Source organism: Trichoderma evansii, assembly GCF_050947405.1.
Source record: "Trichoderma evansii strain SZMC 28006 chromosome Unknown GGI43scaffold_11, whole genome shotgun sequence".
In the NCBI taxonomy this organism is placed as follows: Eukaryota; Fungi; Ascomycota; class Sordariomycetes; order Hypocreales; family Hypocreaceae; genus Trichoderma; species Trichoderma evansii.
The window spans coordinates 159,337-174,015 of NW_028145195.1; the positions used below are offsets into that span (position 1 = coordinate 159,337).

Here is a 14,679-nt window from a genome sequence, read left to right on the forward strand (position 1 = left end):
CTTCTCAAGCAGGAAAAATGCGCAAACCCATGCAAGTGACATATACCTTCTGAGAAACGCCACCGTTGTCCTTCCAAAAGAGATGCGCAATGCGGCAAAGCCTTTGCTACCAGAAGAAGCGCCCTAGCCCATGCAAAGGCCTTGCACCGAGCCATTCGTTACCCTTATCCTATGGCCATTGAAGAAGTATGCACAGAGTGAGCCATCATTCGCAATCAAAACATCAAAATCTCGAATGTGCTTTCCCATTGGCCAAAGAGCAAAGTTGCTCGTCAACATTCGCCTCCACTTCGAAAGCAAATGAGCATGCCAAGATCGTGCACCAAAGCCTTCCGTATCCTTGTCCCTTTGCGGTACAAATGAACCGCACCAAAGTATTTCAACACCATAAAAGTGAACTGCTCTCTGAGGTTTTAGAACATGTGCAGCGCACGTGCTCATTCGTACACTGTTCATCTCCATTTGCGCCGTAGATTTCCTTGCTCCTTTGCAACGGATGACAAATGTAGTCTATTTCGAGAACCACAGCCAGCAGACACATACATCAGATCCGTCTACCAGTTGTTTGCCTACAAGCAGGGTGTAACCAGCGTTTCTGGACAATTCCAGATTCCTTGGCTCACACGGAGGACTCTTTCCATGGCCTTACGCCTGTCTTCCTCTGTCCTATGCCCATGTGCAAATTCTCAGTAACAAGGAAACAGCTTACGAAGCATCAGATGCTTCGACATAGATCAGAGCATGTGAGTGCCAGACATGGATATTATATCTGATTCCGATTACCACCCTCGAGAAATTCCCAACTACATCATTCCAGGCAGGTATGCCTTATTACTTAAAGTTTGAGTGTCAAGTCCGATATCGGAGAAGGCACTAAGGCTCTATTCTGCCCAAGAGCTCTATTCCATCAACGCTAAAGAGTGATTGCATTTCTTTAACCACAAGGCAGCATGTGTTGAGGCAAAACATCAGTCTGTGCGGTATGTTTTCAGCGTCATCTCAAATCTCAAACCAACAAGGGTAAAATGTCAAGTACTTCTCCATCCCCGGCAAAGCTGTATGTTGGCAGCTTGGGACTGAATTGCCTTGGGCCACGTAGGACAAAAGGGTCGTTTTGTCTTAGAGAGGTGCTCGGGGGATGTTGTCATTGATTTTGACACTACACGGTTGAGCCTCATATCTTGTTCTGGCAGGTCGACTCGAAACAATAAGTCAAGAACCCTTGAAACTCGATGTGTATCATGCGCCACATGGGCAAGTCCAAGCGTCCAGCATCTGAGCTTTAACGATGAGGCTCTTCTTTATTATAAAGAATATACAGTTGTAGGATAAGTATTTCTTGCCAAGGAACTATTGCATTCCCGAGCGGCGAATGGTTTATAACAATACATCAGCTCATGCAGGTGCCCACACTCTACATTCGTGGCATGCACGTATATTTCCATCCATTGTTCCTAAATGATATCTCTTTCTAGTATGGTTATATTATGGGTTCCTATAAAAAATAAAAAGAAGTCCACTATGTTCTCATAACGCCAGAGAGGATCAAAAATTGCTTTTTATCTATCAGTCATAGTGTATCGCCCAAGTACAGCCTTCAGAACCGAAGCAGCCGTAGCAGCAGCATAACATTGCCACATGACATTTCCGTGGCTATCAGCATAATCAGACACGCCCTTCACGATAATACAAGGAATCTCATCCCAGAGGCCTGCCCCTTCCATCTCAAGAGCAATCACCTTTTGTTCCTCAGCGATCTTGTCTCGATGCTCGCCAGACTTCATCACCGAGTTTCCAGATGCAATGCGCCCAATAAATATTTCAGGATCTCCAGTTGAACTTCTCATTTCCAAGTTCTTTCTCTGTACCAATTGTGTCTCGTCGCAGCCAAGTTCAGCACAGGACGCCTTGGCTGCCTTCTCGCAGAAGACATCAATCTGGTTGTCACAGAAGTTGCATGGTTGTAGACCTCTGTGCTTATGTCGATATGTCGCGTTGAAAAGTTTGTCATTAACCATCCCAGGATACTGATAATTTTGTCGTCGTCGCTTCTTTATGGCTGCATTTTGCAAATCTTTCAGGTATAAGCACGCCTTTTGTTGCAGCTGCTCCTTTATATGTTCTGTCTGAAAGCTTGCCACTAAGCTGCGAATGTTCTTATTCGGTCGTCCGAGACTGTCATCGACGGTATCTTTGATCACAAACTCCTGGTGGTATTGGTTGCCCAGGTCATATTGAACGGCGGATTTGCTGATAACGACATCACCCAGATGGATTTCATTTTCGCCCTGTCCCGGCACGCCGCTACAAATTCCGACTAGAAAAGCAAGCTGTAAAATTGGGTAGCTCGACCTGAAGCTTGCTGCTGCTCCAGCCGCGGCAACCGTGCCCATATTAGGAAGAAGTGCCAGCACAACATCGTACTGCCCCATACGGCCGGTTGTGTAAGTGTTCATATCCCCGCGTGCGCGGCCGTACGACCCATCATCATCCCAGAATTGGTCGAAAAGTAAATAAACGACATCGTACTCAAGCGGTAGCGCGCAGATGATGGCGATTTGGAAATCTGCGCGGCCATGCGGTCGACCTTCGTTCTGTGCCTGGCTGGGCCGGAGCTGTAGCTGATCATGGCCCACAGTATGATCGCCTATTCTCGGATTACGGTCCTGGTTTCGGCTATTTCCATCCATATGATGTGAATTTTGGCCGTTTTGACCGTCGTGATAAGGGGAGACTTATACATGAAAACAGTCAGCTTAATTTAGAATAAGATTTGGATATTATATCTATGGCTCCGTACCGAAGCTTATGGCTGTTGCATGATAATTATTGATAGCGCCATTTCCATTAAAGACATGATGCCCCCGCCCGCCATAGTAAGCCTGATTGCCCGTTCCTCCAGAGGCAATGTGCTGGTTAAAATTTGCCCCATTAGTCTTGAAATCAGCATCTGGAACAGACGATTCCACCTTGGATATTCTGTCAATGGCATCTTTAAGCTCGTCAACTTGGGTGTATTTTTCAGTTTTAACTAGATCTTTGGTAAACAACGCATCCGAGTCTTTCAAAAGGCCGAGCATAAGGACCTCGACACGGTACGATTTCCCCATGTTTACCAGAGTGTCGCGATAGCAATCCAAGACAGACTCATCGTTCGAGTCTTTCTCAATCTCTTTGCCAACATCACTAAATATTCTTTGTAGCATTTTTGCCTTATTTTCGAGACTAGCAGCCAAGGGCCGGATAATTTCCGTAGAAAATTCATCCCAGGCCGGATTGCCCCGGACGTGTCGCAAAGTGTCTCGCACAAGAGGGAAACACAGATTCACTTGCTCAAACTCGAGTGGAAGATCATTAAGGCCGTCTATATCTTGCTCATATTGTGTGGATGTGTTTTGAACTGTTGAAAGTGCGATCTTGAAGATATCGCCGCGTTTCGATTCAGTCGTCATATTGCCGATCTATCGACAGCGGGAAAGACAGATATTAGAAGGATACCTTTGTCTATAAGTAGTGTCAGATGTGTATAACTACACATCCACGGATAATCGAACCTCTTAGCCATAAGTCTTGTTAGAAAACAAGATGATAGATATCGTTAGTCCCTTGTATCTGGTTGCTCACCTGTGCATAGAGAATCTCCATTCACACTTGGACATTCAGACAGGCTAAGGAGTAACGGCGAGAGTAATACGAAGTTGCACCGGACACGCGATTAGAGAACATTTATAAATAAACAAATTCAGATCGCTCTATGTTAAAACGATGAATTGTTAAATATTGCATTAAGGCAGTCCGTAGATCTATCGTGTTAAATATCTAACAATTCTCCATATAAGACTTTGCGTTTGCCATAGCATTCATTGACATTAACCATCTCTTTAACGATCTACATCAAATCTGCTACCCTACTATCTATAACTGTCAAATACCAAATTTTTCGCCCTTATCATCTCAACCATGTATTCTGTTAATCAGAGCATTGTATTCTTTGTATCATCCGAATTTGTGTCTCTCTAAGTACGTCCAGTCCAGTTGAACAACGGCGTAACATCCCATCTTTTCCAGCACAAATCGGCTTTCTGGATGGACCACTACGATGGATCAATTTTTGGCCCCAATCCGCCATCCGGTGCACCTTATACTAGTGATCTCTTCACTATGAATTGAGCTATCGTTAGAGTGGCAAACCGCTTTTTACTATACTGGTTGCTGAGATCAGCGGTCGAGCGACTGACTCAGGAAATGGTTCCATGTTTAATATGACATGGCGTTATATTAAGCTCTATATAGTTCCTTCGCTCTTATAATATTTTCCATACTGACATTCTGTGCTTAATTGCCTAAGCCTTTAGAGTGTTATGTGCTCGTAGACTAGCTGCTCATAAGTATTTTTTAATTACTGGACTATCACGTTGTGGATTGTTGCATATTAATAATAATATCTTGTTCGGAATAGCGCCCGAGGTCCGACATTCAGTCTGATGTGAGACTGTACGCTTCAACTTTATCTTCTATGGCCTCCTTTTCTCATGCTGCGATTAATAAACAATTACCGAATAACGTTGCTCGCAAAGTATTTTTAGATCTATACTGTAGATTGGTGTTGTATCGATGAATAGGATGCGTTGTAGAAGTAGAAAGATGGTTAACCCGACGCAGAAATTCGTTTTCTGTTAGCTATACTTCGTATCAAAACTGGATGCTTGTTGGTTTGTTGATACAAAAAGCAGTATCGCATGTTCCATGCCACTCTATGCGCCCCTTTTGTGTGAATAGATAATTCGACCAGATGTCAACTAAAAACTCAATGAGCTCAAAAATATCCCAATGAAGAGAAAATATAAAAATATACATGGAGTACGCCCCGTTTAATTTAAAGTGTGAAATCAGGTGATGTTATTTCCAATATGTTTTCCACTTTGAGAACCTATTCTCGTCTGACATTTACCTCGGCTTGCAATGCTATTGAAGGTTGAAAGTTGACACTCTGGGTAAACTGTAAAGTTAAAGTCACCTCGCATTCGCTTCGCATTGACTATCGGACTTCGGGGTGGAGACTAAAATCTGACTTGAGAGTACCACCATACTCAGTTCAGTTTAGATTTTAGTCAATCATCTGGGTATCGTGCTGCCAACACCAGAATAATAGTAATCAAATCATCACCTCTATCCACAGTACTCCACGCTTGCATTAGACAACCTATATTAAACGTTGGCCAGCCGTAGCCCGGATGTATTATATAACCTTATTTCATGCGTATTAGATTGCTTCACTGCATCTATCATTTCGCTATTCTCAATTTGAAGCCATATATCAATTTCTTGTGAAACATACGCATTCTTTTTTGTAACAAATGGAATCCTCTGGCGCAGACAAAGGCTTCTTCCAGCAACCTCCAGCCTTACCGAACCAGTTCTACGATGATGTAACCTACCAGCGCTGCTTTAAACGTGAGAAACGAGCCATTGCCATCTTCTTCATAAATCAGTAAAAGAGAGTATCCATGCTGAACCGAGAAATATAGTGTTTCTGCCAGCCGATTTGAGAGATCAGATTGAACCAGAGGTAGCAAAGCTCGGCCAGGAAGTTTTGACCGATAGAATTTTCGCCTGGATATCGGATGCAGAGCGTAACAAGCCTTACCTCAAAGGCTCCGGCCGAAATGCGTTTGGAAAGTGGCATGGGCAGCTCGTTGTGACCGAAGGATGGCGCAAGTTGCAAGAGTTTGGTTTCGCAAAGGGGCAAGTTATTCATGCATCGACTTACTGGTCTGGCCTCTTCGTTCTAACCAGAGCGAAATAGTTTTGTTGCCGACGCCTACGACACCCCTTATGGCCGATTCTCGCGTAATCGACAATTTCTTCGTCTGCTTCTCTGGGAACCCTCATCTGCAAACGTTACGTGTCCCACGGGAATGCAGGATGGCGCCGCTCGAATGCTCCAGTTGCATCTGACCACTCCAAGTCTGTCGTCTAAGCTATCGGAGACAGAGAAGAGGGTTTACGAAAATGCATTTCAGCATCTGATATCGCGAGACCCGAAGCGCACCTGGACTAGCGGGCAATGGATGACCGAACGACGTGGAGGAAGTGACGTGTCTTTGTCCGAGACGACGGCGGTTTATCGTCCAAATAAAACGAATGCGCTGGCCTCTAAAGAAGAGGATATTCCTCTAGGTCCATGGAGCATCAATGGATTCAAATGGTTCTCTTCCGCTACTGATTCCAACATGACGATTCTTCTTGCTCGCACTCCGGCCGGCAAACTTTCTACTTTTATTGCGCCTCTTCGAAAGCACGACCCTTCTGCTCTGAACGAGTCCGGAAACCCTGATCCAAACGGCCAGTGCCTTAATGGAGTGCGCATTCAGCGCCTCAAAAACAAGCTTGGAACTCAGTCATTACCCACTGCAGAGCTTGTGCTTGAAGACATGTGTGGGTGGCTTATTGGAGAGGAAAATCGTGGCATCCAAGAAATTTCTGTGCTGCTACACTTGACTCGTATTCACACAACTAATCAAGCTGTTGGATATGCAGGGCGCGGTCTGGCAGTCGCACGAGCTTTTGCGCGGGTGAGAGAAGTTGGCGCTGGCAGAGGAGCCAGAATGAGACTAACCGACAGTTCGCTCCATATGAAGACGCTGGCACGAATGACTGCAGAGTACAGGCGGCTTATGCTGCTTCACATGTTTACCGTCTATATACTGGGGCTCTCTGAGCATCCGACGGAAAACGATGCGGATAAGGGGCCAGCATCAGCGCTACGAGCATTAACCCCCACACCAAAGGATGTAGCACCACTATTAAGGGTCCTCACGTCGCTGGTCAAAGCGTACGTGTGCAACTCGGCTCTGACTCTTCTCTTCTCTTGTATGGAGTCGATTGGCGGCGTTGGCTATCTCTTGAATGAAGAACAAGAGTATCTCAACATTGCGCGGTTGTACAGAGACTGCGGTGTGCTACCCATCTGGGAGGGCACAACTGATGTGTTGAGCACCGACTTTATAAGAGCACTAAAGCGCCCCGAAACTGGAGTGCAGTCGATTGATGCGCTGGAAAACACCATTAAACAGGCGTTTGCATTCCGTGGAGATGCCGCAAGTTATCGAAGCGTAGTGCAAAGGTGGGACAAGGTTAAAACCCGTGTCGCTAAAGAGTCTCAAGCCGATCTTGTCGGTAAAGCGAGGGACCTTATGTATTCTGTAGCAGAAGTCTTGATGGTGGCTTTGCTGCATGTCGATGCAAACAATAGCGGTGGTGCAGCCGAGCGAGAGATACTCCAACGCTACCTAGAAGACAAATTTTCAGCAGAGGAACGGGCTGGTGTCACGACAAGAGAAGAGCTAGAAAAGGACTTTTCAATTGTCTATGGAGAGGAGCATGTGAAGACAACTTCTAACCTGTGAGCAATGGTGGTGAGAGAGCCTTGCCGCTTATCCGAGATGGTGCCATTGAGGTATGAATTGGGCGTTGGGGGATGTCTTGACCCCTAGTTTCTATCGCTAAGAAGAGCGAAATAATTTTTAAATATTAATCATCAGGCATAGAACAAAAGATGATCATGTTCAACTCCTTCAGACGCCATGTAAACGACATACGGCCCAGGTTAATCCTATGCGTACTTTTACTTGGAAACCCGAACGGAGGGTTCTCGGCATTACAAAGGTCAACGATTGATAGTGATGTACGGAGTAATACCAGTCTAGCTTTCTCGCCATTTGGCCTTACTAATATTAACTTAATGTCGACTACGCGTGATTAATCTGTTCCAAGTATGACTGAAATGAGTAGCATCTCGGTGGCGGCTCCCAATAGCGCTTTTCTCAGCGAGTTAGCAAGACTCCAAGTGGTCATACTGCCTAACGCTAAAACTATTCTGGGCAACAGTACCCCAGGTTTGGGGGCTTTCACTAATCTTTTCGAAGAATGGCTCCACAAGGCGGCTCTCGGTTTCGATAGTACGCCTACGACATACGCAATATACATCTGAATGCCGAAGCGGTATCCGATGAGGCTCAGCCTCTTTAGTAAAATACAATTAATAGCATATATAAACCTGAGAATCAACCAAAAAGCTAGAAGAATGGCGCTACACAGGAGTAGACTTATAGTTGTATATGGTCAGATATCCCATTGCCAAACAACAAGACCGCAGTCATAAATGGCTTCCCACGTAAAAGTCGAGCCCATGATCCATGCAGAGGGCAGCAGCATCAGCTTTGGAGCCAATGTCTCTGACGTTGACTTGGTGGACTTGTCTGGTAAATAATGATATCCCACCAAGAGTTGACAAGCACATATAACTGACTTAGTCCTGCCATCAGACGCCGACATTGATATTCTCGCAAAGGCCTTTTATAAGCACCACGTTCTGGTGTTGAAAGGCCAGGGGCATCTATCGCCACGAGCTCAATACGAGTTTACACAGCGTCTCAATTCGGCTGCTACGATTTCTTCTGGTCACGAAAACCAACATAATGCCAAGAGCTTCCTCTTAAGCCCAGACCTCAACACAGTTCCGCACCAGCCGCAGGTGCAAATCATTGGCAACGGCTTCGTTCGTGAGTATGAAGGCGCCAAAAACTTGAAACTACGATACCCGCATCACCGCTCGTCTCATTCTACCGTCATAGAGGACCAAAGCGCCTTGGATTATACGCGATTCTACCGCTGGCATATAGATGCTGATTTATACGGTGCGCCCCCACCTGTCGCCACTACGATCCTTGCCGTCAAGCTGCCAAAGAGACGTATGCAAACGATTCGTTACGATGATGGCACCGGTGACGAGCTGGTAGCTCCTCTTGGTACAATCACATTCGCCAGCGGAGAGGCCATGTACGATCTACTATCAGAGGAAGACAAAGCATTCGTGCGATCCACCAGGGTTGAATATGCCCCTCACCCATATCTGTGGATGGCATCAGCCAAATCGCATCCCACGGGACTGGGTCTCGTCTCTGAAGGCAAAGAGCTCGATGACGATGAACTGCCACCTATAGATCCGGCCTCTATACAGGTCCTCCCCATGTGCTGGCGAAACCCCGTGACTAATCGACTCGCACTGCAAGTCCACTCTTCTGTTGCAAGGCGGCTGCATCTTGGAAATGGAGAAGTTATCGACGACTTGGAACGGGTTCGCGGAATCTTGTATCGGCTTCAGAGACCTGGAATAGCACCGCAGCTAGTTTATACACATGACTGGCAGGAAGGAGACTTTGTGATTTTTCACAACCGAGGGCTTCTTCATTCAGTAGTTGGTACGCTGGCAGAAGATGAAGTGAGGATAATGAGACAATGCATAATTTCGGGAACTGAGATGCCACTGGGTCCAGATGGTATTGCGTAAAGAGTGCTTAGACGGGCGATTGTGTAGCCAGTTTGAGGGTCGAGATATATTTGCAAATATTTGGGTTGGAATAGCATATATCGACTAAAATTTGGTCTATAATAGAGGTACATGTATAGAGATAGTCAACGAGCATGGGAGTCTTGGATAATAGAAAGGAAAGAAATGCCCGTATGTGTAGGCTTCAGCTTCTGTAACGTTGCTGGGCCGGACATGTAAACGCTTTTTGTCTTGTTCGTTAGACAGGTGGCCTAATACCGGTATGCGAGGATGCAAGGGAAGATCATTTTCTTGTACTGTATTAGGGTAGTTTACGTTTACTAGAGACAGCTCAATCTGCTATAATACACACTGACTATGCTCCTTCTTCTCTAATGCCTGATGAACTAAGAAATTGTTATATTTCGTAGCGCTTGATTTAGTCAAATGGTATTGCCAGACACATGCTATACATTAACCATTTCTGCCGAGCACCGCTTTATTACACGTTCACTAAAGCCGGTATTAAATACTGTCTCTCTCAGTTTTACGACAGTGACTCATGGAAGCTTCGATAATCCGAAGGGAGATTGCTTTAACTGCAAAGACCCAGACACGATGCCCCCCTTGCATCGCTCCACCCGACCCGTAGGCTAATTAATTTCCCGATATCTCTACAGTATATTAGCGGCTCACAAGATCATGTCTCAGATTGTAATGACGTTTTCAAAAAGCTTTTCCCAAATATCTACAGGTGACTCAATACTGTGTGGCGCCACTCATTCTCTGGTACGGACCTCACTGCCAGTCTGTCATTTGTACTGATCAATATGATCGATGCCAAGTGACCAGCTACGACCTCAAGGTGGAGCCGAGATCGAGATCAAAGATTGGAGCGCATAAGTCGGTCCGTCGCTTATTCGAAAATACAAAGGCAGCTCCCAAATCAAGGGAGACCGTCTTGCAGCATCAAAAGCAACGTCGTCCATCGATGCTACAACATTAACCTTAATGCTTGCCCCACAACTGATATAATGCGGAGTTACCAGCCGTGGTAACTCGTATTATGCATAATGGGTGGCGATGCTCCGTCTAAAAACCGTGAATGTCGCGTTCTCCTTCTCCTTTTCGGTGCCAGTGGACTTTAGATGGAGATACGGCAGTTCGTCTTAAAGGATCAAGCGAAAGGATTCGATGAAAACCGGGGGATTTTGTCGGCGTCAACGCTAATGCAGTGGACTCCTGTTTACCTGTACATTGCCCTGAAGAGGTTCGCAAACAGTTGCTTAATGCACCAATTATGGACTATAATAGTGAGGCAGGAGAAGCCCTTCGTCGTTTGGGCTGTGTTAATCCAAAACGGCGGCGTCAACATCCATCATGCGCTGCTACTGTAGTTTGGCCGACTGATCGCCCCGCAGCCGTTGACCTAGTCATGGGCTAATGTGGAATAGACGGAAACTAACTAATAAAGAAAGCCTCCATCCATCGGTATTAGCAGTGTGCATCATCGGCAGTCGTGGTAATTACGGGGGTTTCCTTGATTCTTCTCGAAAAGGAGTTCTGCCATTAAAGCATTCGTTCGTCCAATAAACACAGCGTACCTTCACATTCCACACATTTATATCGAGCTACTGAGCATTCGTATTGGCCTTAGTTGTCTCACACCGCTTGTCAGGCTACCTTTGTGTCTCACTTACTGCTCGTTCCTCGTAAAAACATGCTTCAAATGAATAAGCAAAAATAAACAGCCATGCGGTGTCTCGACCTCTACCAGCATCTAGCATGGTGTGCGCCGAAGGGAAAATAGATTTTTATCACCAGTGTCGCATGAACAAGCCTATATCAGTAGGACTAGCCAATACTATCCCGCTCCCAACAAAATCATGTCACACTTAAGTAATAAGACTAATCAGCAGCACAAAAATGGGAATCCTGCGATGTAAGCTTACTCAGTTAGGCAATTTTGTAACGTTACGATAATGTCTTAATTCATGATCACTCAAAACATGTGAAGACTATTAAGTGAACCAATATTGATTACCAAGTTGCATCCTGGCTATAAGTGTGTCTTGTATGTACTGTACAAGAATCAACAATCAGATGATAATGCAAATCCACGTGGATGGTGCGCGTTATCCTCCGAGGTAGCCCCTCCTCTTCGTTTTTATTTTTACGAATGAGGCAACAGGCGGAATATAATAGCAAATGAGCTTGAAATTGTTGGGCTGTACATGCGGAGCATTCCCTCTTAGGGTTAGAGGATTTTCTGAAAGAGGCAGATGGTTATGAAAGCAAGAAAGAGTGCCACTAGAATCTAGCAAAGCAATACCTTTCACACATCGCAATCCAGTTGCCTTGTGTGGGATCATAAACCCAGCCGCGGCATTAATATCGATTACGTTTAGCGTCGTTTTTCTTTAACTATAGAGAAAAGCTTCCAAGTTAAAACTCTAGCTTATAAAGGAAGCTAAAATACCTAGTCCACAAGTCAACTAGCTCTTTGCAGATAAACGTCTAGGACAAGGGTACTTCGAATCTGTACATCTGCAAAACTCGGGGAATAGCGGTAACTGTCGATTCTGCATTATATACACTTACAGATATAGTTAGTTTCTATATGGAATATTTGAGAGACGTAGGGATTAACATTTTTTAGCGTTCCCCCCCTTAATATATCGGTATACTTTAAGGGAATTAGAACCCCAATGACTCGACCCTGGCTGGAAAGAATGTTTTCTCCAAGTCAAGTTACCATCGATGCCAAGACAATGGTTAGAAAACGATAAACGAAAGCATACTACCTTCCTTACTAGGAACAGAGCGGGCATTGCAAGGTGTTGTCCAAGATTCGCTTTAAAGCAAACCGATGTAGGAACTAAGCATATATAGGCAGAGACTGCATTCTGCTGTGATATTGGAAATTACCTAGACAACATCGGCTCATTGAACAATTAGCAGTTCCTCAGCTATTCAATAGACAGTCAAAATGGCTTCCAAGATTTCTCTCCTCTCCCTCCTCCCTCTGGCTCTTGCCACCCTTGACAAGCCTGTCATTCAGCCAAACTTTCCTGGAGGTGGTCTAGCATCTTTAGGCCCAGGTCTCTTGAGCAACTTGGCTATTACCTCGTCAACTTCAGATGTCTGGGGAGCTGGCTGGATTCCTGCAGACTGCAAGTCTTTGGTTCAGGGTGCCGGACTTTCACCATTTGACGTGACGCCTTTCAACATTCACCTCAGCGACTGCTCTCAGACCTGGACGTTTTGTCGACACAAGGATTCTCCTCTCAGCCAGACTGATATTATCAACCTCTTTGCCCGTGTGCCCGTTCGCATGAGAGATTTCATTCGCCATTTCGTCTTCATTCCCGGCGCCACCTCAGCCGGCTCCAACGGTGATAACACTCTCATGGTTGGCAGTGTCGACATTACCGTCTTCCTCCATGAAATTGGTCACAGCTTAGATTCTCATGCGTTTGACCCTTCATACGGCGTGCCTTTCTCTACCGGCAATGTCTGGGTCTCCAACTACAACCTCGACTCCGCTGTGACAGACTCATACGCACAAAGCAGCCAGCAGGAGAACTTTGCTCAGGAAACTGTTGTTTCCGTATATGATAAGGTTGTGCCTGGCGGTATTGGCACAATCCAGCCCAACTGGCAGGCCATCTTCCACCAATATGCCACCCTTGAGGGATACATTGGTGACACCATCATCCCCGGCGGCACATGTGTCAATCGTCTCACTGACAGCCAGCCTGTGCCTATGGGCGACTCTGCCAAGTTCCGCCGCACCATGGGCCCTAAGCCTACGGTTTCTTTGAGCCCGGATGTTAAGGAGATCAAGGCCATTCCCATGTCTGACTCTATGACCATGACTTCGTTTGATGAGTTTGGCAATGCCAATGGCACCTATGTCATCCAGCTTTAATGGATGCCAGCTATGTTTCAGCGTAGATAGTAACAAGCTTATAATTCATGTATATGTTAGTATTTAGTTTTACTACGTTGATAGTTATGATTATGAAGATAATATGCGTTAATATGCTCTTAATGAACCGACATCTCACTGTAGTGAATTACTTGAAACTAAAAGTAAGCTGAAAAGGGTTGAGTATGCCTGTTTGTTGCGGCTCTAGGTTCTCTCTGCAATTGATATCTTATAAACGTTTTACTAAGTGTTTCAATACTATAAAATATCCTTCTTTACTTTTTTCCGCTTGCCAGTCTAGTTCTCGCTGGTTATGCTGAAGTTGTCGCAAACCTGATCGAAACTCCACCAGGTATAATTTTCATAGCACCACAAAATACATCCATCTCTCCCTTTCGAACCATTAGTGAATCATAGGCTAAGCTTTAATTAATCTTTGATCGCATTTCACTGCTGGAGATGGGCTTTTCAGCCACAAGGAGAGCGTTATCCGAAAGTCATTCCAATACGCCAAAGATGATTAGCACGTTTGTGGTCGCATCAGATAGTGCGGTGCGTGGACCTTGCCGCCAATTTCAGCGACGACAGGTAGTTCCAGTGTCGTCACACCAGATCGGCTCTCCAGGCGCCACAAATTCGGTCTACATTTCGCCACTTGAGAAAGCTTAGAATTGCTCTTGGCCTGTGGCACGTATCAAGAAAGGTGATCCATCGTATTTATCAAGGTCTTCGCCGCGTAATGGGATTTGATGCCTGACCGAAATAGCATTATAGATGCCTGTCAACCGGTTAATTCGAGGCAATTCAGTCTCAGCACGGCGAGTTACTGCCTCCAAGCTGTTGCGAGTTTTCTGCGGCTTAGCACCAAATGCCTTGTAAGTCTCTCGCCATGCAGTAATGTGTGGAATTTCGGTTACAAGATGCTTTGACAAAAGACTCTTTGCATTTGCCTCGGCATGCTCAAAAGCACATCGCTTATACTGTCGCTGGGGCCTGGAGGAATACCTCCGACAGTCATTAAGAGAGCTCGGTAAAGTAGCCGAAACTATATCAAAATTATTTGTCATATACACATGCGTATGTATATATAAACTCTAAAGAGGCAGTCTATCATTACCAGAATCTTCTTTACGCTTCAGGCTTTTCCTTTTCTACATAGCGACGCCTTGTTGCGAATACAGGGCGCGCTCAAGAAATTAACAAAAAATAGGCCTACGTTACCAGGCTAACAGCTTATTACCAATTCCAAAATGTTTTCCTACTTCTATACTGATGGCCGGATTGGAATAGGATTAAGTAAAAGACTTAAATCAGAAAAGATAATGCTATCACACCTTCAAAAGGTAGACAGATATGCCATTTTGTAAGTAATTAATTATGGTATAATGCTCTTGCCCCAATTGATCTAACAGTCTCT

General features: G+C 45.3%; 4 protein-coding genes across 4 annotated transcripts; 3 read left to right on the plus strand and 1 right to left on the minus strand.

Annotated features, from left to right (window-relative positions):
* Window positions 1–1,559: 1,559 nt before the first annotated feature.
* On the minus strand, window positions 1,560–3,452 carry GGI43DRAFT_427667 (nucleoside phosphorylase domain-containing protein; the record flags this gene model as incomplete). The annotated part of the gene is made up of 2 exons (XM_083208857.1): window positions 1,560–2,734; window positions 2,801–3,452. 2 exons carry the CDS (start codon window positions 3,450–3,452, stop codon window positions 1,560–1,562), a joined length of 1,827 nt encoding a protein of 608 aa, XP_083060058.1.
* Window positions 3,453–5,357: 1,905 nt separating this feature from the next.
* GGI43DRAFT_427674 (very-long-chain acyl-CoA dehydrogenase) lies at window positions 5,358–7,590 on the plus strand (the record flags this gene model as incomplete). Its single annotated transcript, XM_083208858.1, has 3 exons — window positions 5,358–5,454; window positions 5,529–5,745; window positions 5,807–7,590. 3 exons carry the CDS (start codon window positions 5,358–5,360, stop codon window positions 7,407–7,409), a joined length of 1,917 nt encoding a protein of 638 aa, XP_083060059.1. The 3' UTR covers window positions 7,410–7,590.
* A 574-nt stretch (window positions 7,591–8,164) lies between these two features.
* GGI43DRAFT_427679 (TauD/TfdA dioxygenase family protein) lies at window positions 8,165–9,522 on the plus strand (the record flags this gene model as incomplete). The annotated part of the gene is made up of 2 exons (XM_083208859.1): window positions 8,165–8,264; window positions 8,328–9,522. 2 exons carry the CDS (start codon window positions 8,165–8,167, stop codon window positions 9,350–9,352), a joined length of 1,125 nt encoding a protein of 374 aa, XP_083060060.1. The 3' UTR covers window positions 9,353–9,522.
* A 2,653-nt stretch (window positions 9,523–12,175) lies between these two features.
* On the plus strand, window positions 12,176–13,378 carry GGI43DRAFT_405924 (uncharacterized protein). The gene has a single exon (XM_083206099.1). The coding sequence runs from the start codon at window positions 12,321–12,323 to the stop codon at window positions 13,260–13,262; it is 942 nt and encodes a 313-aa protein (XP_083060061.1). The 5' UTR covers window positions 12,176–12,320; the 3' UTR covers window positions 13,263–13,378.
* Window positions 13,379–14,679: the final 1,301 nt, after the last annotated feature.

Bases quoted from the DNA above. Each gene is read 5' to 3' on its own strand.
- GGI43DRAFT_405924 (XM_083206099.1), top strand. From the start codon at position 12,321: ATGGCTTCCAAGATTTCTCTCCTCTCCCTCCTCCCTCTGGCTCTTGCC.